The sequence below is a fragment of the Lichenostomus cassidix genome, chromosome 4, assembly GCF_008360975.1.
Source record: "Lichenostomus cassidix isolate B80296 chromosome 4, HeHo_3.0, whole genome shotgun sequence".
NCBI classification, from domain to species: domain Eukaryota; kingdom Metazoa; phylum Chordata; class Aves; order Passeriformes; family Meliphagidae; genus Lichenostomus; species Lichenostomus cassidix.
This window is the reverse complement of record NC_139484.1, coordinates 40639872-40664175: the sequence shown is the minus strand read 5'-3', so window position 1 is coordinate 40664175 and position 24304 is coordinate 40639872. Positions and strand designations below refer to the sequence as shown.

Here is a 24304-nt window from a genome sequence, read left to right as displayed (position 1 = left end):
ACCATATATCCAGCATGACAGTGGAGATTTTAGGCTCGCATAATAGTCAGATTTAGTCTCAGGGACTGTTCAAGTTCTGTAGAGAATTTTTCCCTATTAATAGCAATTCTTTGTTAAAAATCAATATACACCTCAATTTTAGTTTTGTTTACTTATGTAGTTATTTTTCTAGAGGTAATTTCTGGTGAAGTTGTTCGGGGGTTCTTTTTTCGTGGTGGTTTTTGTTGTTGTTGTTTGTTGGTTTTTGGTTTTGATAAGATTTCTACCCAAAAGTAAATTGTTGTTAGTTAAATAGTTTAGTAGTTAATATACTAGTATAATGGAAATTACAATTCTGCTGCTTTTTCCATTGGACATTCTGGTACTGTGGTATAGAAGTACTTTGCCAAATAAACTTCATGTGTTTGAAAGGAGTAAAAAGGTTCCAGAAAAACTCTTCCAGCAGCAAATCAATGTGTATATTAGGGACTGCGCTATCTTAACTAGTCAGTTAAAAATTCACATTACAAAATGTAAGCCAGGTTCACTTAAAGTGTGAGTCTTTTGTGGTAATGGCAGTAACTTTTTATCTTCTTACACGTGTAAAGCATAATCCTTTCACTGTGTAGCTCCAGCTTTACACTGAAAAACCAGGCTTTGGAGAAGCTGAGTATTTGTCAGGTCAAAATAAGCTGCAATGCATAATACCACAGCAGTAGCAGAGTTTGAGTGAGGCTTTTGTTTTTTCTCTTCTTTTTCCCTAGGAGCCATTTTTGTCATTGAGAGCTTGGATTACGAAAGTTCTCATGAGTACTACTTAACAGTGGAAGCCACAGATGGAGGAACGCCTTCATTAAGTGATGTTGTAACAGTGAATATTAATGTCACAGATATCAATGACAATACTCCAGTGTTTAGCCAAGACACTTACACTGCAGTAATCAGTGAAGATGCTATGCTTGAACAATCAGTTATTACAGTACGTATTGTTTTTTTATTTTGAAATGGTCCATCATGATGATCATACTTTCAGTCCTGAAGGAATAAGTATTGATTTGAAGGTGAACATCAATGAATAGATGTTTGCTACTGAGTGAATTGAAAATTTACTTTGAAAAGGTTTCAGAAGTAGAAACTTCAGACACTGTGGGAATGTGGATGATATTTTGTGATACGTTTATGTTCTCCTCACAAGAACATGACTTAATTTTCAGAAGAAATTCAGGAAATTAAGTGATGTTGGTATGTTCTGTTGATGGCATTTCTCCTGAGAACGATGAAGTATGTTATACCAAAACAGCTCATCTTCAGGATGAGTTTATCTGAAAGGTGTTAGAGTCTATTTCAGCCTGCTTTAACTGAGACTTTAATGTCCCTTAGGTTATGGCAGATGATGCTGATGGACCTTCCAACAACCGCATTCACTACGCAATTATAGATGGCAATCGAGGAAATCCTTTTACAATCGATCCTACCAGGGGTGAAATAAAAGTGACTAAGCTTTTAGACAGAGAAAAGGTAAACTTTTCATGCTTTTTGGGCAGTTGGGATTGATTTAACTATACATAATTGATGACCACCATTTTTTTATTCTACTTTTAAATTACCATTTCATGTTCCAAAATTAATATAGCTGTAATAAAGCAAAAGCATCTGTTTATATCAGTACTTTGGGGGGACAAGGAGGAAGAGAAAAGATTAAATATATGAAGGAAAGCTTTGCTGGGAGTTGTGCTAAAATATTTCTTCCATAAAACAAAATCTGAGTTTGTTACTTTTTTCCTCTTTAGTGAATGTTTTAATTTTTTTAAAATTATTTTTTTAGATTTCAGGATATACCTTGACAGTTCAAGCCTCAGATAATGGAAGCCCACCAAAGCTAAACACAACTACAGTTAACATTGACGTTTCTGATGTAAATGATAATCCTCCAGTGTTCTCAAAGGGAAACTATAGTGTTATCATCCAGGTAAATACAACTAGTGAAATAGTCAAATCAATAATGTTTTTGGACAGCGAATTTTTTACTTGAATTTTTCTGTATTTTTAATTAAGATCACCAGTGAGACTGCTTATCAAATAACTGTTAAGGGTTATAAAATTCCCATTGTGCAGTTTATTTAGAAACCTATATTGCAGGTTCTCAGAATCATCTGGGTCATCCTAGAGCATGTGGCACAGGATTGAGTGCAGACAGTTCTAGAATATCTACAGTGAGGGAAACTACGTAACCTCTCCGGGTTCTTTTTCAGATTCCTTGTGTGTGTACATATATGTATATTTTACATTCCATTTATCCATAGAACATTCTTAGTATCACACAGTGGTGTTAAAATACATAATAATTTTGCTATTTCTTTTTAGTGTTAAGAGTTACTGCTTAGAAAAAGATCCTTTAGATAACCTGTTAGTGTGAAGCTAGTGTTCTGCACCATGGTGCATAGGTTAAGACTTAATTCCCATTGGCCTCCTTGAGGATCAGAAGCAGTTAGAGCAAGAGTAGAATTTCATATGGCTGCATACCCATCATTTTACTGATTTGGTACCTTAGGCCAGATTCTCAAGTGTCTGGCATGTGCTAATTCAGAAAACTACAAAAGCAAAGACAGTGGGGGCAGTGTCTATGCTTCTTGTTTTCCTGAATCCAGTAGAAAATAAATGGAAGGCAACAAAGGAATTGCATTAAGACCTTTTTATACTAGTAATGTAAATGAGCTCAGTCCCTTGGGTCCTTTTGCTGTTACCCAGCCTGTTACGGTAAATCAGTGAGGGTCAGACAATATTATCTGGTGCTCTGTGCCATCCTGACATACCATTTGTGTTTGAGACAGTGTGTGGGATTTGTGAGGGCAGCTTTCTGAAATAGGGCAAAGTGAATATATACAATATATGGTATTCACAGTTGCACAGTATATATAGTCTTCACAGCTTGCAAGTAAGATGTCCTGGATCTTGCTTTAAAAAAAAAACAAAAAAAACATAACAACAGATTCATGTTTATGTGCTGTCAAATATAGCTTCTTTTCGCCAATTACAGTCTTTCTTGAAACGAATGTTAATGTGTGTCCTAAACTGCAGACTGTGTAGCCAATGTCTGCACTATTTCTGTTATTCAATTAAAAAGGAAGTCCTCTTGTTCTGTAGTTAATTCATATGGGCCTGTCCCAGTTGAAGGTAGCTGGAGGAGTTGCCCAAGAATGCTGGTGTGCATTTCCTCATTTATTGGAGATGGATATATGTGGACATAGTTGGAAATGTGCTTAGCTCTTAGGAAAGTCAAATTACTTTAGATGTCCAAGTGTAAATATTTTTATTTTAAAGCAATTGTCTTTGTTTTGCTGAAAGGAAAAAAGCTTCAGCTGCAATATCTGATAATGAAATCATTCTCTCAGAAACAGAGTATTGTTGTTATTAGGAGTTTTTGCAACTGTGAAAGGACAGCATTTTGTTATAGTTGTACTATAGTATAAGTGTGTACTTTCCTTCCTTTTAAAATAAGTATGTGTATAAAAAAATCTGGTTGATACAGTATAGCATGAGTATTCTGGGAGAGTTGTTACAAGTGTTAGATAAGGTTATATGTGTGTGTAAAATACATGATAAGCCAAAGTGTGTGAAGTGTCTGTGAAACCTCAGGCATCCACATGATGCAAACTTGAAGGGATTTTATGATGCAAATTTTAAAACCTGGGTTTCGTATTTTACCTGGACTGTGGTTGTAGCAGCCACAACTGTATTCAGGACACTAATTAGGGTCGCAAGGGGTCAGATGGAGGAGTGTGTTTTTTTAGTCCTCCCAACAAAGATATTAGATTATTCTTAACAGGGGTTTAGGTAAATTTGAAATCTTTGATGACTTGGTAATTATGCTACTGTAATATTAATTCAGACCAGAAGTGGAAAATGTAAAGTGTCAAGGCTGAAATAACCTTCAAAAATACAACATGAAGAATAAAAACTGCCTTTCTCCTTTTATTGTTGTTTTAGTGTTATTCTCAGAGGGCAGTAGTTTCTCTGAAGCAATATTGTCTGCTGGTTTCTCTTGTAGTGATTAACTGGTTTGGCAGTAATTTGTTGGAGTCTCTGTTATGAGGAAGAAATCAACATCAGACGAGATCCACAATTATAACAAAACCAATGTGTATTGTCTATTTATAGGAAAATAAGCCGGTTGGATTCAGTGTGCTGCAGCTAGTGGTGACAGACAAGGATTCTTCTCACAATGGCCCTCCTTTTCTCTTCACCATCCTGAGTGGAAATGAAGAGAGCACTTTTCAGATTAACCAGCAGGGAGTTCTGACCACGAGTGCTGCACTGAATCGCAAAGTGAGAGATCACTATTTGCTTCATGTTAAGGTAGGATGTGCCTCTTCTGACTGCTTTGTGTTGTAAGTATTTAATTAACTTTCCCCGCTCATGCACTCCCACCACTTGTCGTTCTGTTATGAGGCTCTGACATGCCAAGTAGTCGTTTGAGGCATGTCCCATGAGGTGACATCTTCATAGACAAAGCCTGTTGGTTTGAATGCTCATCTACTCAGGTGCAATGGGAAGTTCAGTTAAACTCACAGCAGAAGTAAGGTGTAAGTGAAATTTTAAGTGAGTGAGCGATCTTGAGAAGCCCTTTCTCTTCTGGTTGGAATGTTGAAAAAGCCAGCAGGGGACAGGTCCCCTGAGCCACCCACTACTGCAGAATTCCTCTTGCCACTATCATTTTGACCCTTGAAGCTGTGTGCTGGATTGTACTCACATGGTGAAAACAGAGATATTGAAAGCTGCGCAATATAGCAGTACTGAATTTTTTTCTGTAGTGCCACGTTCTTTTTTCTGTGGCAATTGGCAACATCTTTTTTTAAGTTCGGACCTTTTTTCATAGTATTTTCAGTAGGCCTTTTTTTCATAGGATTGAAACTTGCAGTGCAGTAGTTAGAGATCTCAGGATCTTGCAGTAGAAAACACAACATAAAACTCAAAAAAAAAAAAAAAACAACCAAAAAAACCAACTCACCTTGAAGTGCTATAATATGTGCTGTCTTTCTTTGCCACTGTTGTGCGAAAAGACCAAAAATGTGTTCAAAGTTACATTAACCTAGCTATGTTCTCTCAAATACTTTTTGTAACTAGTGTGGGAAAAGTTGAAACCAATTTTTTATCTTATCTAGTCCTTTTTAATTCAGTTATGAATTAAGCAGCTGTGAACAGAGGACTTAAAATTGGTGGGCTAAAAATAGCTGGCCTTAATTCTTAAACTTCATTTCCAGATTTGTGTTTTAAGAAAAACTCTTACCTTTATTTTCACGTGAGGAATTTCTTTCAATCTCCAAATTATATATACTTTTGCAGATAGTTTATGAGTAAACATACACTTGCAGAATTTTAGAGCAATACTGTCTCTAACAGTGTGTGCTGAATTCTGTCCACATTGGGATAATTGTGACATATTTACACAACATCTATTTTCTCTGGGAAAAGAGGAAAAAATTCCCACAGATACTGTAATTTGCTGTTTGAGTCACTAAAATGTTAATAACCAGAAGCCATCAGTATAAGGACTGATACAATTTCATTTAAATGTAGTTTAGTTTGGGGTTTAAGAATTGGGATGAAAAAGGGGGCAGGTGGATCATTCCTCTGTTAGCCATTTTTTCCTCAGTAGTGATGTGCCAATTCCCCCAAAGTCACCTTTTGGTTTGTGGATGTTATTCCTGTGTGGAATGAGTGTAGTACAAGATTCATATGTTTTAAATCTCCTCTAAGCAGTGACTAATTTCTATTTATTTTGATTCTAAAATATATTCTTATAAATGCATGTTCAGGCAGTTATTTCTGTTCTATACAGACTGTTACACTGACCTTGTCACATTCCATGATTTAGGTGCACCTTTGGCCCTTCCTAATGTGCCTGGCTTTTCTTAAATGTGAGACTAACTTCTAACTTCTTACTCTGGGCGGAATCCTGCAATTCTTTCATTTCCAAGCCACTTCCTGGTCTCCAGGCTGCTTGTAAACAGCCTGTCAGTAGTTCAGCTATCTTGTCTTCAGCACAGCAGCTGAAAAGTGCCTTTTTATTAGGGAATGAATACGGGCTATTTTAATGGCATCCAGTAGCTAAACAAGTGTCTTAAAACAAATGTACTCACTTAGAACAAAGACTTCTCACAGACTGTAAATCATTAAAGCAGACTGTACTAATATGCATCTTTGTGTGCTGTACTACCCAATCTCAGTATTTTAGACCTGTCCAATCTGTTGATTTCCATGTTTCCTGACTGGATTCTGAAAGTACGTCACTGTCTTTTAGTTGCCATTTGTCATTTTACAGTTTGCCATCTTTTTTTCAATAGACATGCTGCTATTATTTGCTATTGTCTTACAATATGTGGGTATGAAGGCAGCTAAGACTAAAACTAGCACTTCCCCAAAACAATACTCCAGTTTCAATGATACACACAAAACTATAGGCATGGCTACTGTGGAAAAATATTCTTTCTCTGTTCATTTAAAATAACGTTGTTTTTTTTTAAAGGCATTTTCTCAAGTTTGCACTATGTTTAATTTCTGCATTTTGATCTTGCAAATCACAAGTAAATGGCAGTGTGTGATATCTTGATACCCATTTTCAGTTTTTAACTGACCTTCACTGGTATGCTTTTCAGTATTGTCGGCTTTCACCTTAGTTGTTTTCTGACTGGATTGCTGAGGTAGTGATGTTTTTAATTTACAGGCATACTTTAATTTGGAAAAACTCAAAGCCCAAAAAAAACCCACTAAAAACACACAAACTTCCTCCATATGCACTCTACATACCCACTACCTCTGAAAGATCTTAATTAATATGAGCATTTCTTTTACTTCATTTATGTCATTTTAATAGAAAAAAAGATTTTTTTGCCGCAGTGGTCACCTTATATGGGCATGCCACTTGTATTTGCTTTCCCTCTCTCCAAAGGAAATAGATTATCCATTAACAAATGTCTGACAGCACTGGTGTGCAAAATCTTCAGCAATGAGTCATGCAGTCCTTTGTGCCACACTCTGAAGTCTTTAGTTTAAAACCACAGCACAGATTTTTAAATATCTGAACTTTCAAAAACCATTTCTCCTGAGGCTCTTCTTTCCTATGTGGTGTCCATTTGTTACAATTTTGCTTGTCTGTTTGTTTTGAACCTTTCCTTGTTTCCCGTGGGCATTTCTTCTGTAGCTAAACTGCCTGCCTTCTCTTGTTTCCAGGCAGAGATCTAGGCAAAACAAAACTTTGCCAACTTGAACTCAAGCGCTCGTTATTTATGTTTGGGTAACTGGAGGGCAAGTTTCTAGCCATGCCTGTCTTTTGGATTTAATGGACAAAGACATGTAGTTCTTTGAGACACACATTACCTTTTAAAAATGCCATGTTTATGTGCCCATCCACAGATAATCTTATGCCTGGAGTTACTCTTCTTTTGTGTAAATTTGTATGAAAAATCAAAAGCAGCTTCTCTGCATAGATCTTCGGAGTGTAAAATTATTGCAAAATCTTTTAAACAATACAGAGCATCTTCTGCCTTCTGAGCTCTGTGTATCTTCTCTGTACCTTCACATGTCTCCAATTCTTTAACTATTTCTTCAGTGTCACTTTCCGCTGGGAGAGAACTATGGAAAAAAGTAGACAGGAAACAAGGTGAGAAATAGAAGGAAAAAGTGAACCCAAGGGAATGCCCTTTTCTCACTTTTCTACTGTTTTTAGTCCTATCTTCATACATTGTATGTTTTTCTCTAAAAAGGGTGGAGACTAGGGTGTTCAAAAAGGCTGAAAATTGAATTAGGCTGATACAGTTAAAGATAGTTAATTAATTGTCTGAAGCAAACGCTGCTACTGGTGGGTTTTTCCCTCTCTGTGATCAAAAATCATGAAAGGCAACATAATTAATTGTAACTTTCTGCATGCATTTTTCTCCTTTTGAGGTATGTTTGGCACACTGCATTTAGTTTGTCTTCCAGACCACCTCCTAACTGTGATGAAGCATGTTGTACATTTTTAGTGCATGACTCATTTCAAGTTCCTAATGTGTTTCCATGCTTGATATAAAAAAGCTTCAAGCACCACCTACTGTCTGAAATCAGCTATGGTGCATCTGCTATGTATTTGCTACCAGTGTTAGTAGCATCCTGGTATTTTCAGGTAATAAGACCACTGTAGCCTTTTAATCTTGGAAGAAGTGAAAACATGTTTGTGCGTGCCTGCTTATATAAGCTTTTTAAATTTTCAGTATTAACTTTTATGTAAGGAATCACATTATGGAATTTACGTAAAGAATTTTCCTGTAGGACTTTTTGGTGGATTTATTTTTGGTAGAAAAATACAGCTCCACTGTATACAGTACAAAGATCTACAGAAGAATTTGAAATAAAGCAAAAATCTAAATCTGTGCTCATCTTTCCTTCAGGTGGCAGATAATGGAAAACCGCCATTGTCATCTTTGACTTACATTGATATTAGAGTTATCGAGGAAAGCATTTATTCTCCAGCAATTCTGCCTCTCGAAATCTTTATCACAGCCTTTGGAGAAGAATATTCAGGTGGTGTCATTGGAAAAGTTCATGCAACCGATCAAGATGTTTATGATACCTTGACATACAGTCTGGACCCCAAAATGGAATCTTTGTTCTCCGTTTCCAGTACTGGTGGCAAACTAATAGCACACAAAAGGTTAGATGTAGGACAGTACCTCCTAAATGTCACTGTTACAGATGGAAAATTTACAGCTGCAGCTGATATTATGGTACACATCAGACAGATCACACAAGATGTATTAAATCACAGTATCGCAATACGCTTTGCAAACCTGTCCCCTGAAGAATTCGTTGGTGATTACTGGCGCAATTTCCAGAGAGCATTAAGAAACATCTTGGGCGTGAGGAGAAATGACATCCAGATTGTTAGTTTGCAGCCTTCTGATCCTCCTTCTAATCTTGATGTCCTCCTGAATATTGAAAAGTCTGGTAGCTCTCACCACCCAATGAGAATTTTGCTCCACAAGATAAACTCTTCTGTGCCTGACCTAGAGGAAATTTTAGGTGTCCGGATAATTGATGTGTTTCATAAGCTCTGCACAGGCCTAGATTGTCCTTTGAACTTTTGTGAAGAAAAAGTAACAGTGGATGAAAACATCATGTCAACCCACAGCACAGCCAGGCTGAGTTTTGTCACTCCCCGTCATCACAGAACAGCAGTTTGTCTTTGTAAAGGTAAGAAAAGCAGTAAGGAAAACTGTAGCCTTGAAATGATTGTTCTGGTTTTAAAAAGCCATAATTCACAGATGAAATTTATATTACAGGACAAGATTAAGAATGTTCTGTAACCATCTCTACAACATTTGCCTAATTTTATTCATAGTAAAGAGTAATTCTTTCTTATCTCATTTTAAGAGGCTATATAATTACCTCATTTTAAGAGGTTATATAATTCAAGCTTACGGGAGCAGATTTTAATTTTTTTAATAGTTACACCTTTATTTTCCAGTTTATGAAGGAAGTTAATTTTTTTGTTATTGTTGCCTATCATGTATTTTCAGTGTTGTGTGCACAAAGGTAAGTTCTTGCAAAACACCTGAATACTTCGTTGTTTCTGCTTAGAGGAATAGCCCACACAGTTTCCAGACTTGGTTGGGGATAAGGGGGTAATGTGGGAAATGAATATTCATTAGATATATATGTGAGTATAAAGATTTCTAACAAGATTAATTTATCTCTGAGGAAAACAACATAGCTTTCTAAAATTAGGACTTAACCTTGCTGGGTGAACTTGCACATATGATGTAAATATTTAAAGTCCCTTCCTTTTCCTTCCTGTATATACTATGTATGGACAGAGTAGAGAAAAGAGACATGCTTTTCTCTACTCTGTCCATACATAGTATCAACATGTTGAGTTTTGTGGTGAATTAAAGTAATGGTAAGATTTAAACCACAGCACCAGTTTCCCAGTTTTACCAATTGAATTGCGTAATCAAGATAAGGATGAGCATCAGCCACTCTATATGCTGTTTGTCTAGTCTGTGCCAGTCATCTCCCATACCTGTTATTTCACTTCCTTGTCTGATAGTTGGGAATATCATTTGGGTTACTTTCAGCTACTGTACTGAAGGAGTTTCTTGTCATATAATACTATTATCACCAACAAAAAATAAATAATGGATTTGATTTTACAGAAGGGAAATGCCCCCTGGTGAACAGTGTGTGTGAAGGAAACCCGTGTCCTGAAGGTACTGAATGTTTAGGAGATCCAAAGGAAGGAAAATACACCTGTGTTTGTCAAGACAGCAAAGCTGGACAATGTCCTGGTAAGGAATTAACTCTAAAAAACTCTGTGTAAAACTATATTGCTTTCCAAACATAAATTTTATTCCAGTCCTGTGCTAATACATTTTATGTTTTTCTGCATTCCTAAGCATCAGCTGGCTCTGCTGTGACATTTACTGGGAGCAGCTATGTGAAATATCGTCTCATGGAAAATGAGAACAAAGAGGAAATGAAGCTGACAATGAGACTTAGAACTTACTCTGCTCATGCAGTTGTTATGTATGCTCGAGGAACAGACTACAGTATCTTAGAGGTATATTAAAATCTCCTAGTGGATATCTCCTCGTTTCTTGCTACCATCTTCTTACTTTTTGTGCCAGATTTAAGATTGAGGCATAACATCTCTGTGGAATTATTATAATTTGAAATTGCCTTAAAGGTAGAGGATGTTACACATCCTGGTGACAAACTTGTACAGAATTTTCTAAATGCGTAAACAAACAAAGCTTCCTGAATCATATATTTTAAAGGACTTAAAATTTATTTTCTTATAACACTGAAGTTCATAAAGTTTCAGAAAGAAAAAGTCACTTAAAGCACAAGATGAAAGGTATTGAAATATTGTAATATTTTGATTATTATCTGTGATGTCTTTACTGGAGGGAAAAAAATGTAAAAGGTGTACACATCAATTAAAAGAACCGTGTAGAGTAAATCACAGTCACTGTGACTGTTTTGAAAACAGTGTTATTAAACTGCTTTTTGTGCAGATCACAGTCATACTGTCCCTCAAACAGAAACTCTTATAGGCATCAATATTTTATACTCTTTAAGTGTGCAGACCATTTATTGATGTTGTGTCTTTCCTCTGTAGATCCATCATGGAAGACTGCAGTATAAATTTGATTGTGGCAGTGGACCTGGCATTGTCTCTATTCAGAGCACTCAGATAAATGATGGCCAGTGGCATTCCGTGTCTCTTGAAGTGGATGGAAACTATGCACGACTTGTTCTGGATAGGGTCCATACTGCATCTGGTACTGCTCCTGGCACACTTAGAACACTAAACCTAGACAATCACGTGTTTTTTGGTGGTCATATTCGTCAGCAAGGTACAAGACACGGTAGAAGTCCTCAGGTTAGCAATGGTTTCAGAGGCTGTATGGATTCTATTGTACTAAATGGACAAGAGCTGCCCCTAAACAGTAAGCCACGAAATTATGTACACATTGAAGAATCTGTAGATGTCACTCCTGGATGCTTACTAACTACCACAGATGGGTGTTCAAGCAGCCCATGTCAGAATGGAGGCATTTGCAATGCACTGTCAAATGGAGGTAAGCTGCGCTTTATCTTCTGCTTTTAATTTGCAAAACTGCTTTTTCACTTCTTTGCTTTGAAGGACAAAACAACTTCATGCGTAATTCTTGGTTTCCAAAGGAGTTGTAGAAGGTTGGGTGTTGAATAGGTAGGAAGACTGCGTACGCCTGTGTTCTAGATTCAGTTCCTTGGGGTATGAAGTAGACAAAGTCCATCTGTCAAAAGGGTATTTAATCTTCAGTGCTGACACCTGAGATCTATCCTCTTAATGCCTACTTTTAAGTCTTTAAAAATTCTGAAATCACTGGGATAATCTGTGTATTGTGAAAGAAATGGAAATTAACCTTCAGTCATGTTCATGAAATATTACTGTTAGACTTTGCCTCATCTTTCGATAAAAACATTTCTACTTTTCATCCTTTCTCTCTTTGACAGATAGGTGAGTAGGGAGGAATTTATCTTAAATCTGTAGGTGAGCAAGGAGGATTTTATCTCAAATCCAGTAAAGCCATGTGCATCTTTCAGAAAGACTGTATTTGATTTCAGGTTACTACTGCAAGTGTGCACCTTTGTTTATGGGAACTCACTGCGATGTAAGTGTCAACCCGTGTGCATCCAACCCCTGCCTCTATGGTGGGACTTGTATCCCAGTCAGTGATGATTTCATCTGCCAGTGCCGAGGACAATACACGGGTCAAAGGTATGTTTGTGTGGTTCATTGTATCAATGAACCCATAGAGAACAGGCTATAAATGTAACCCTTGTTCTGTTTCCTTTTTCTTCTGTTTCCTACTTAAAGCTCAGAGTTTGAGACACACTGGAGTTGGCTGAAGTTAACAACAGCCCCTGTTTTACAGCCCTGAGTCCCATATTATATACTCACTTCAGTAAGGTAATGGTTCATGTATTTTTGTTTGTTTTGCCTTTGCAGATGCCAGCTGGGTCCGTATTGCAAAGACAATCCTTGCAAAAACAGTGGCAAGTGTATTGACAGTTTGGATGGACCTGTTTGTGAGTGTGAAGCAGGTTTTCGTGGAGAAAGGTAGGCAGTGTTCCACATACATTGAATTTTAGTAGTATTATAACAGATTAACAGTTAACAGTTCAAACTGTTTGAAATCTGGAATGTTCATAAAATAACAAATTGCTTGCTAGTGTGCAAGTATATGTTAAGTATATCTAAAATTGTTGAGAACAAGGTTAGAACAAAGACCACTGGTCTAAACTAAACATCACTGCTGTGCTCTGTTTCTGATAGGTGCCTGACTGATGTCGATGAATGCATAGAAAACCCATGTCTCAATGGTGCCCTTTGTGAGAATACTTATGGTTCATACCACTGCAACTGTAGTCATGGATTTGGAGGAAAACACTGCACAGACATTGTTCTTAATAAATATGTTTCAACATCTTGGAACATCAGCTTAGCTGAAGTGATCGGGATTATTGTTTTCATCGCAGGAATCTTCTTGTTAGTTGGGATTTTTGTCATTTGCCGCAAAGTGGTTCGTAGAAAGAAGAAGCACCAGCCAGAACCTGAAGACAAGCAACTGGGAGCTACAACAGCCTTCTTGCAAAGGCCATATTTTGATGCAAAATTAAATAAAAACATCTATTCTGACATCCCACCACAGGTTCCTGTTCGTCCCATTTCATATACTCCAAGCATTCCAAGTGACTCCAGGAACAATCTTGACAGGAATTCTTTTGAGGGGTCTGCTATCCCTGAGCACCCAGAGTTTAGTACTTTTAACCCAGATTCTGTACATGGTCACCGGAAAGCTGTAGCTGTTTGCAGTGTTGCACCAAATTTGCCACCTCCACCTCCCTCCAACTCACCTTCGGACAGTGATTCAATACAGAAACCCAGCTGGGATTTTGATTATGACAGTAAGAGATGTCCTTGTTTTTTACTTTCCTGATAAATGTGTGTGCTGGTACAATTTCAATATGAGTACAAAGTCTCCATCTATATCTCTTAGGGTACAAAACCATTATGACTTTACTGGGTTTTGTCTCTGATCAGGCTTCATGCTCTACTAAATTTTGTAAGAATGTGCAGACCTCAAGCTTAAATTGTATAGATTCTTTAATCTAGAATCTATCAGTTGTCTCACTTGAAACTTTTTCTTTCAGCTAAAGTAGTAGATCTTGACCCCTGCCTTTCTAAGAAGCCTCTGGATGAAAAGAACTCCCATCCTTACAGTGCTAGAGAAAGCATGTCTGAGGTCCAGTCTCTCAGCTCCTTCCAGTCTGAATCATGTGACGACAATGGTACGTAAAATGCAATCATTCTGTACTGCTGCTTATGTTCATTTGTTCTGTCTTTGCATCTGTATCTCTTAGCAACAATAGGATTTACATATATTGAATATATATTAAATAGTAGCTTATTTAATATATATTTGTATTTACTTATGTTAATACCCAGATCTGTTAATTTTTAAAAAATATTTTACCTATGTTACACCTCCTGTTAATTACTTTACCTTAAAATTATATATAATCATTCTGCTGTTAGAATATTATAGTGAAGATGCAGCTCAAGTTGTTCAGAGCCTTGTGTTTAAAATGTATTAAAATTTGGTAAACTCTTCTAGGTTATCATTGGTTATCATCTTATGCAAGAATACAATGAAGTTAAAAAATGGCCTCTGCACAAAGATAATTTTCGCTTTGCCGTTCACCTCTCACTAAAAAGCTTTCTGGTGTTACAGTTTCATTTGTTTCCTTCTCTTTTTCTTGCTGCGACCTCAGCTCCCATATGGATCAGATCAGTTCTGAGTGAGAGCAGAGTTTAAGGGACTGCTTGTAAGTTTGATTACTTTAGTAATGAAGGAAACTGCACAAAAAGAAATTTTGTTACAATAGAACAGTATATTTGGCTTTCACCATGATTGAAATGAATTCATAAATACATTTCATACATTGAAAAAAGCCAATATAGAAGTAGAAATATTTTGATCTCACCTCCAGTCCATCAAAATATAATCAACATACATATTTGTGGGTTTGATTATTATTAATTGGATGTCTTTTCCATTGTGATGACAGATGCTTTTATAGTTAATATGAATGCATCTATGTATTCAGAAACATATCATACTGATTGGACAAAGACACAGTTGTCTCATAGCTTAATTCACTGAGTTAAGGTGTGTTTTGACTCTTTATTTCAATTTCTGCTTCTGTCTCTGTCTGGTAAAAATGAATTTGAAATTTCTTTAGCTTAGGAATAAAGAACATTCTGCTTCTAATGAAGTGGAGTAATTTGTTATTAACCGCATGAAAAAACCCATCTGGTTTAATGATTGGTGAAAGTAATATGGTATGCTCATAGTCATCATCATTTTATCAGTAGACCTGATACCAACTTCCAACTTCTTTTCCTGTGGTTTTAAGTGTTGTCTTATATATGTTGTTCTCCCTTCCTCACCATCCCATTTGTTTAGTATATTCCTTTTCCCATTTCCTGTCATGTATTGATTACTCATTAATTCATCATTTTAAGGGAAATAGCTGTAGCATCATAGATACTGTTCATTCCTTCTGTTGTGGTAGATTCAGAATTTATTATCTTGATATTTAATCCCTGAACTGTGCAAACAAGTTGCATGTGCTTACTTCATTTTACCCTGTAAGAGTAAGTCCTTTTCCATTCCAAAAGTATCTTGGAGGAAAGGGAAGACATTAAAACTACATTCATTTTAGGTTTGGGGTTTGTTTTTTTAATAAGAATGTAATAGCCTGAATTTGGTATTCCTACTGTGATATCTCTACTTCATACACAACTTAAGTAGATGAGTAACAGAAATTTTCAGTAGATATTTTTCATATTCTAACCTTTTAGTTCATTTCAGGGAACATTTCTTTCCCATATCTTTCATTGTCAGGAAGGGAACGTAGTTGGCATTTTTAAAGTCTAATGCAATATTCCTTAGTTCACCCAACAGAAGCTTTTAGAAAAGTCTAGTTTGTTACTATGTAGATAAAGTATTATGCAAATGAGTATATTTAGGCAAAATTTCAGAAATTCTAACACAACTTAAGCAGCTTTGTGCTCATGCAAAATGTGCTTCAGGAGTAGTTACAAGTACTTTTGTATGTTTAGCAAGAATGAAATTGAGCACTAGATATGTGTTTTATGTATGACATGCAACTACTTTCTAGATAGAGGGTAAATCTGTATGTACACCAATAATCTTGCTCTATAAAATAGTAATAAATTGCAATTTCACAGTGTTGGTGGGGGTTTTTATGTGTGTCTCTGTGCTGTTTTAAGTGATACTAACTATAGGTTTGTTTTAATTTGCTCCTTTTATACCTTTTACAAGCTTCCGTAGTGACTGTAATACACCTTGTCAATGCTGTTGTTGACTCGGTGGAAAAAGAAGGTATATACATGTTTTCATATTTATTTACTGCTTTGGCAGAATAATGCACGTTTTTATTCTTATATTATCTTCTAGTAATGTAGCCCTAGCACGTGGGAGTAATAACATATTATTAAATTAGACTTTCTAATAAGTTTTAGAAAAATATATATTTATATTGTATATCTATTAATATTTTCTTGAGCATGCTGTATTTGCCCTGTGAACAGTTTTCAAAGTGTGATTTCTTGGGAAAAAAAAATAATTGGCATAAAAAGGTCTTGGTGCTTACTCTCTTCTGAAAATATTCACACTAAAGCTGCCACAGCAGTATTGAGACAACATCAAAGGCAAATACATACAGTACTGTAGCTGAAACAGCAGCAGCCTCCGCTTCCTTTTCTTCTCCCACCCACACCTGCTGATACCTTGTCCAGCTGAGCAGAGTCAGTGTGGTCTGGTATCAGTACTCACTTCCCTGGTCTTCAGATTAATAAAAAAAATTATTTTTGTCTGCAGCTGAGGTATATAGCCATACACATCCCTCTCAGTTTAAGTAGTTCATTGCCATCCAGCCTGACAGCAGTACCTAAAAGGTATGTTTGGGTATACGTATGCACACACACATGTATTTGTATGTGTGTGTAGTATATATCTGGAAGTTAGAAAGAGGCAAAGTAGGCATTTTCAATGGAATTGTATTTAATTTCTGCTAACATTTAAGAACTAACCACTCTGGAAAACACAAACTTTAAAAAATAATAGTAGTAATAAAAGTGCCAGTGAGTCAATAGAAATGCAAACTACTGTTTTAATTTACTTAAACAGTACTTTAAGTTCCAGTAAAAGGCAAATAATTCACTCCATGACCATGAGTTTGCAGAGGTTTCTTCTGAAATAATATCCAGTGTATGCTTCCTATTTCTTGATAGACTAGGAGACGTTATGTTTTTTTACTAAGTCCTACTTAAAATGAAGCCATTTTAAGAACATTGATTATAGTAGCTCAAGTTTCTCTTCAGTTTGTTATCTGAAGTGAATCCTTTTTAGTTTATGCAGACACACGAAAGAGAGTAGACAAATGCAAAGACTTCTAATTACATGAGAGTATTTCATTAATGAGGGTGCCATTTCATTAATGTGCACCTATAGAGTATAATCCTCAGTGCTGAAAAATTGCAATGCACAGTCTTGGGAAAGGGAGAATTACAAGACTAAAAGAGGCCATATCTATCAGGGGGAATATTTAATAACTTATTCAGATTTTCTCTGAGATTTAATCAGTAGAATCTAAAAGTTATAGATGTAGTTCTCAAGTCAAAGATAAAAGTATTGTTTGGTGGTTTACTATCACCATTAGATAAATACAAACATTTTATGCATTGTAGTCATAATGAGATTTAGTATGTCCTACTCAGCTAGTTCTTAACATTTGAAAATTTCTACTCTTAATAAGCATTTCTTCTTTCAAAGTATCTTAGGTAATGAGTTCTGGTTTTGAGCACCCTCAGGAGGGTGCCATTTCGAGCAGCAGAGATCTTTACTCAAGCCTGCAGCAACGTCAAGTTCTGGGACAGATAGTCCTTACCTTTAGTCTGCCCAAGTGTTTCTGTCCAACAGGTATCCTGGAAGAGTGAACTGTAGATAATCTCGTCCTAGGACAAGTTTTGGCCTGCATTCTCTGCACTGCTCCTCAGGTCGTAGCTTGATGCAAATCAGCAGTGCTGACTGCAAGAGAAAATATAGCTCCAGTCTGTCAGATTTTCACATAAAGATGGGCACATCAGGTTCTAGTTTGGATTTCTGTAATTTATGTTAAAGGGTCTTTGCCTCAGAAGAAGAGGGAAACCAAGATTTCTCCATTCCTTGGTAAAAGTGCTCTAAATCATAAGGCCTTTTGGCTTAAGTTTTGCACCCGGTTTCCCAGTAAAAATAAAGAATGTTGTCTTCTAAGCAGACTAGTGATCAGAACCTTCTCCTGGAGTTAAGACCAGAGATGTTTTAAGTCTCAAAGCTGAGACTGGCATCTCCGTTAGTCTGTACAGTACTTTTCTTATCTGGGCTAGGCAAGCTTAAAAAAATAGGAACTCCTCTCTGCAGAGTCAGCCTCTGTCCCTTCAGTCTTCCAAGAACAGATGAAAGTATGAATTCTTAGGAGAAGATTTGGCTTTTAGGATATGCATTGCTCATCCTTAGAGACTTGAATAGGGAATATAGATTCCTGAAGAGAGAAAGGTTTAATATTTGTCAGAAAACACAGTGCAGATCTCTGCTGAACATGAGTTGTTGGAATTGCTGTACAAAGGCAGACAGGTTTCCCAGTGCTTTGTGTAGGGTAGCTAGACACTAAAGGAAGTTACCTTGATATTTGAGAGATACTTAAAAGTGTAAGTGCCAATAGCGCATTAAAAACAGAAAAAGTGTATCAAAAAACAAGGGCAGATACAAGGAAAGAAAAAAATCAGATCAACTCCTGTTACCCTCTGTAGCAGAAGTCCTGAATACACCTATAGGAGGATTTCAGCAAACTCCAGACTGCAGATTTTACCACAAGACGTCTGGTTCCCAGATGTACATTAATTCAGTAGCTGTCCTACAGTTCAAGTCTTAACAAATAAGGAGCACAGGAGAAAATAAACAAAAGCACCAACTTTAGTATTGCTAATTTAAACTGGACAAAAGCAGCATGGATGTCATAGTGACTAGTCATTGTTTGTCTTCATATTGGTTCTGCTATTTGATTCCTAACTACAGATGTTTTCTCCTTTTTCTTCTCATTCTGCCACCTAAAGAGTCTTTTGCTGTTCCTGACCTCAGCAATTCAAGAGGTGACTTCTGCATGCAGTTCATTGATGTTCACCAAAATATTTCTGTTAATATTTGGTTTTAACACAGACTTACTGTCAGTTGCTTGCTGTGCATTTGTCTGCAGTGATTTCTCTTTACTAGTTTTGCACTATATTACAACAGTGTATTATTTTCTTTATCAGTGTTCAGATGAGATAAGTTACTGGTTTATAATGACTTTAAGCTTACATCTAGTTTCCAGCAGACAAATACAAACTTACTCAAAGAGAGTTTGCAAGAGAGGATCAAGTTCAGTCATTTTTGCATGATTAAGCTTGATTTTCCTGTTTTGTTCTTGTATTTGAATGTGGAATGTCTTTACTAATAATCAAAGATTTTTATCAGAGGTGTGTTAGTTCCTGTAGAGCTAACAGCATTTTGTGAAATTAACTTTATAATTTGCTTAAGGGGTAAAGTCACTTTAAATTATCTGAATACTTTACCAAACCAAAATTGCTTCTTTTATGTAAGAAAGTCATAGGTTATGTATGCTAAATACATTCTTAAGAAAAAAAGGCTGTTCTTATCACCCTAACTAATTACTGAGCAACAATTGATTAAGTGTTTAGCTGCACCAGGCAGGGTGTTGATTTTCTGCTATCCTGTGAAAAATTCTATACCATTATGTATTGTGACAGCACATTCCATAGGTGACTACAGTTCTTTCCATGTTAGGTGTGATGTCTGAGAAAATGTAAAAGTTCAAGTGTGTATGATACACTATCTAATGCATGGCATAAAGTAAAGTTGTGTTTAATGTCTTTTGTGCAACCAGGGCAAGCTGCTGATTAACAAGTAGTGTCCTAATCACAGTGATTGCATTGTCTTAATACATGTGTTGATTTCTCATTTCAGACTGACTTCAATACAAGATAGTAATACTACTTTTTTTTCTTTTTTTTTTTTTTTAATTTTCAGGTTATCACTGGGATACATCAGACTGGATGCCAAGTGTTCAGTTGCCAGGTATCCAAGAGTACCCAAATTACGAAGTGGTTGAGGAGTCAGCTCCCCTCTACACGGATCCAAATGCCATCGACACAGACTATTACCCTGGCGGTTATGACATAGAAAGTGATTTTCCACCTCCACCTGATGACTTCCCTGCACCTGATGAGCTTCCACCGTTACCACCTGAATACAGCGACCAGTTTGAGTCAATACAGCCACCCAGAGACATGCCAGCCGTAGGTAGCTTGGGTTCTTCTACAAGGAGCAGGCAGAGATTTAACCTTAATCAGTACCTTCCCCATCACTACCCTGCAGACATGTCAGAACCTCAGACTACACCCAGTGGCAGCAGCGGCAGCTACAGAGAACCGTACGCTCCGTACTCACTGGGGTTCAGTCAAGACTTTGAAGCACCCCCTGTAGACAACATGTCCATGTCTGTGTACGCTTCCACAGCTTCCTGCTCGGATGTGTCAGCATGCTGTGAGATGGAGTCTGAAGTCATGATGAGTGACTATGAGAGTGGAGATGATGGTCACTTTGAAGATGTGAAAATTCCTCCACTTGATTCCCAGCAACATACAGAAGTCTGACACACTCAACAAAAGTGCCTGGACTCTTAACAAACTTTATCAAATCTAGAACATTTTTCAAGAGCTTTTTTATTTTTTCTTTCTTTTTTTTCCCAGCCACAATGAATGCTTTTGTTTCAGTGAGCTAAACTGGCATGGCAGCATTGGATCATGCAATTCATTTCACTAAATGAACCTCTTTCTATTTCCTGACCCACTGTAATTGGACAGTTCCAAGATTTCCTTTGGCTGTGCCATTTCTGAACATCCTTTATGTACTTACATTGTTCTATGTTAAAAAAAAAATCACATACCACTTCTCCATGTAAGCATGATGCATATATTTATATAGTTCTAATGCAATTAATTTTCTCCTACTTTTTGTAAATTTTATGTACAGTTTTGATTTTAATAGTTTTAACTAGATTTTGTAGATATTTTGTGAATTTTTTTTCCACTGAAACTAGTGGTGTTAGTGTGCCATTAAAAATGAGCACCCTGACTTATTATAATCAGGGCATCACTGTATGTATTCCCCTGAAAACTAAGGTTTGACATTTCATTGTAAAACATTCAACATATTCACACAATTTCAATTGTACATACATTAGGTCTGATATTTTTCTGGGTCAGCTACATGGAAATGTCTTAAATGGGTTGCTGTATTTTAGAACTGTAAACATTTTTTTCCCTTCTTGGAAAGTGTGTTGAGTACCCTCTGCATACCAGTTTAGAACCAAAACCACCATGACACAGTTTTTATAGTGTCTGTATATTTGTGATCCAATGGTCTTGTAAAGGTTTTTACTGAAAATTACCATTAGCCAGTCTTTCTTACTGACAATAAATTATTAATAAAATACTTTAGCTTTGCTCTGTGTATCTCTATTATATAATATACCATTGACAAAGCATTCAGTGCAGCATTTTTTAAGTCTGTATGTGTTTTGTACTGTATTAAGTTACTTGCTCCAAGCAACTCATTTTCCTCTCCTCCGAAATCAGCCTGCAGCTGTGTTAGAGATGCTCACGAGATGGCAGTGTGTGTCTGCTTAATGGTGTTTTTAAAAGTAATCGGGCCAGTCTGAATAAAGATTGATGGGTATCAAACTGCAGTAGCCTTCTCGGTAGTTTGCATTTTTCTTTAAACATATAATATCAGCTATGTAAATTGCTGAGTATTTTTTCTCAAGTCCCAAAAATATATACAAAAAAAATCCCCAAGATCTTTAAGGCAATTTCTCCTATCTTTTATCACCTGAATAATTATCTTCATGACTAGTTACCCCTTGATTGTGCACCTGCATGCTGAAATGGCCATGCCATTGTCTGACTTTGTGCTAAATAGTTGGTGGTTTCCTGCAATTATATTTCAGTTGCAGTTTCATACATTAAGTTCACACTAGAAGTTTACCTTGAAGAAGTAAGGATGGAATACAGGTTGCATGTGTATTATCCAGCTGATTTTCTGACTAGAAAAAAACAAAGCCTTTAGCAGAGTTCTCTAGCATAAATTTGGCCTGATGGTAAGCTAAAGGAATAATATGACTGTCTTGTACCTCTTGCTTGAGGGATGCTTTTTAAGTTCAGAACAGATTTCCTGGCACATTAGTGAATTTTTAATATAGCCTGGAATCCTTTCAGCTCCACCTCCATTTTGTTCCTACTGTCATAAAAGTTCTGTAGCCTAGAAATATACAATATTAGATTCTCAGTCATGAGAGCTAAGCCTCAGCCTTCTACCATCTAGGGGAACAGGGTACTGTATTTGGAGTGCTATTTATACACAAAATGGAACAACTCCCAGCTTGGCAGCTGTATAATGAAAACTGGGTGGATTGCAGGACACAGCCAGGCACAGACATTCCTGTCTTAACTTGCCCATATGCAGGTTAAGAATCTCATGACTTAGTAAAAAGGCTAAAAAATCAATGGGTTTGAACCCACGTTCTGGCTGTGTGCTGCAATATTTGCCCTGATAACTAAGAGCCTTTTGTATGTTGGACTGAGGGTTACAATTTTCTTCTTTAATAGCTTTAGAAGAATCTTACAGAACTGTGAGCAGAGGGTGCCACACACTCTAGTTCACATCACTGCTTTGGGCCCATCTTGAGCTAGAAAGGTTAACCTTCGTGGCAGCTCTGCTCAAGATTCCTTAATGTCTGCTGCTTGGTAAGAATGAACCTCAGGAGTCAGCAAGAGGAAGACACTGCTCAAATTTGCATCATTTCTCAGTTATAACGGTTACCAGTAAAGCTGAAAGCTTGCCCTACAAATACATTTTCTCATAAAGTTACTCATTTACAGATGAAAGGCCTGAAGACAGATTTTTAAAATTGAGAGGTGTGAAGGACAGGAATATCAACACTTAAATATACTTGTATTCATAATACTGTGAACTGAAGGCTAATATAGAGCATCAAGCTGAAAAGGAACAATGTCTCATTATTCTACAATTAAATTCCAAGTCAGCATAAGAAAACATTTTGTTGAAAGTATCAGAATATATTTTTTTTATTTTACCTCTTCACAAGAGCTGCTGCTAGGCAACATCCAACACCCAGGTTGTACTTCACAGTGGAAAACAAGGCAGCATCATAATACTCACTTATGGAAATAGCAGGAATTTTCAACTCCCCAACAGCTTTGCTGTTGGTGAGTAAAGCAAGGACACATTACACAAATGCTCCCTTTGTAGGGAGCTTTTATCACCCAATTCAGGTCCAGTAAGCGCCATTAAACCTATTTTCCCACACAGAGCTACGGCAATACACCAGATGAAGCTGGTGACATTTTAAACCCAGTTAAACCTGATATAGCAGAGCACTGCTGTTTGACTCAACAGTAGTCCAACACACTCAGAAGCATCAGCCAGGTGATTTATTTTATAAGCCAAACATTTTAAAATGAGGAATTTCAGTGAAGTCACACATTCACTATTCCAGTGTTCATCTGTCTTCATCTTGTCACAGCAAGAGGTTTATGTTTAGCTGTAGTTTCATGTGCTTCAATTTGTGGCCATTCCTTCTTGTCCCACTGAAGGGCACCACTGAGAAGAGCCTGTCTCTGCTTTCTTTACAGCTTCACATCAGGTATTTATAAACATTAATAAGTTCCCCACTGAGCCTTCTTTTTCCCCCAGATTCATCAGCCTTGGTTCTCTCAGCCTCTCCTATGAAAGCAGCTCCAGTCTCTTAATCATCTTACTGGCCCTTTGCTGAACTGTAGTTAACTCCCCTGTGGAAGTATTATTTTTTATTTTAAAATACTTACGAGCTAGTAGAATTTAAAGTTTTATTGAGCAGATTTGAGTCAAACTTACTGCTGCTTTGTCCATTCTACATGCTGAGTGAATAAAATGTCACTTTGCTTTGAAGCAGAGAACAAACTGCAATTCTACCTGATAAAGGGTAATTGAAGCAGAAACAACAACAGACAACCCTGTGAAACTTCTTTCATTCAATATTTAATACTCATACCTGGTCTAAGAACTCCAGGATTCAGGCATGTAGGCTTAGTAGAAGCAACAAGACCAGAGTACCAGATTCTTTCTCCTTTTTCAAGGATATTTACTGAGATTGTTTTTCCGCTGTTCCCTGTTCTACCCATTGCCTCCATGAAACAAGTACTGTCTCAAGAAACCACATCTCAGGAGAGTTCTTGCACTGCCCAAGGGGTACAAATCTGAATCCACTCAAGCCAGAGAAGGTATGAAATCTGTCTCTAACTGCAAGACACAAGATCCCTTTTGGAGTAGAGGGGTAAGAAGAGATGCACTACTTCCACCTTGAATGAACCTGTAAATCCCTTGAAGGAGGAGTTAGTCCATGTTGGATCTTCTTAGCAAGAATTAGTCCATGTTGTATCAAGGGGTCATGGCTGACACCTGTCTGCAGACAGACCAGTGCTCAGTAAGTGCAGTTCACCAAAGTGCCTTGCCTGGCTCCTGACTCCTGACTCAGCCTCGCCCTTGGAGAAGCC

The 24304-nt window shown here is 36.9% G+C and overlaps 1 protein-coding gene across 5 annotated transcripts in view; it reads left to right on the top strand.

Annotated features, from left to right (window-relative positions):
- The window catches only part of FAT1 (FAT atypical cadherin 1), a 104906-nt gene extending 83468 nt beyond the window's left edge, over nucleotides 1–21438 (top strand). For 2 of the 5 annotated variants that reach the window (XM_085058820.1, XM_085058819.1), the window contains exons 15-29: nucleotides 744–958; nucleotides 1360–1497; nucleotides 1805–1948; nucleotides 4138–4335; nucleotides 8406–9207; nucleotides 10170–10301; nucleotides 10410–10573; nucleotides 11135–11597; nucleotides 12127–12280; nucleotides 12512–12622; nucleotides 12839–13470; nucleotides 13717–13854; nucleotides 15915–15974; nucleotides 18746–18781; nucleotides 19719–21438. In XM_085058820.1, the coding sequence (XP_084914946.1) occupies nucleotides 744–958; nucleotides 1360–1497; nucleotides 1805–1948; nucleotides 4138–4335; nucleotides 8406–9207; nucleotides 10170–10301; nucleotides 10410–10573; nucleotides 11135–11597; nucleotides 12127–12280; nucleotides 12512–12622; nucleotides 12839–13470; nucleotides 13717–13854; nucleotides 15915–15974; nucleotides 18746–18781; nucleotides 19719–20344 (4013 nt within the window). In that variant the 3' untranslated portion in view covers nucleotides 20345–21438. The other 3 variants (XM_085058821.1, XM_085058822.1, XM_085058823.1) reach the window with 3 other exon arrangements.
- Nucleotides 21439–24304: the final 2866 nt, after the last annotated feature.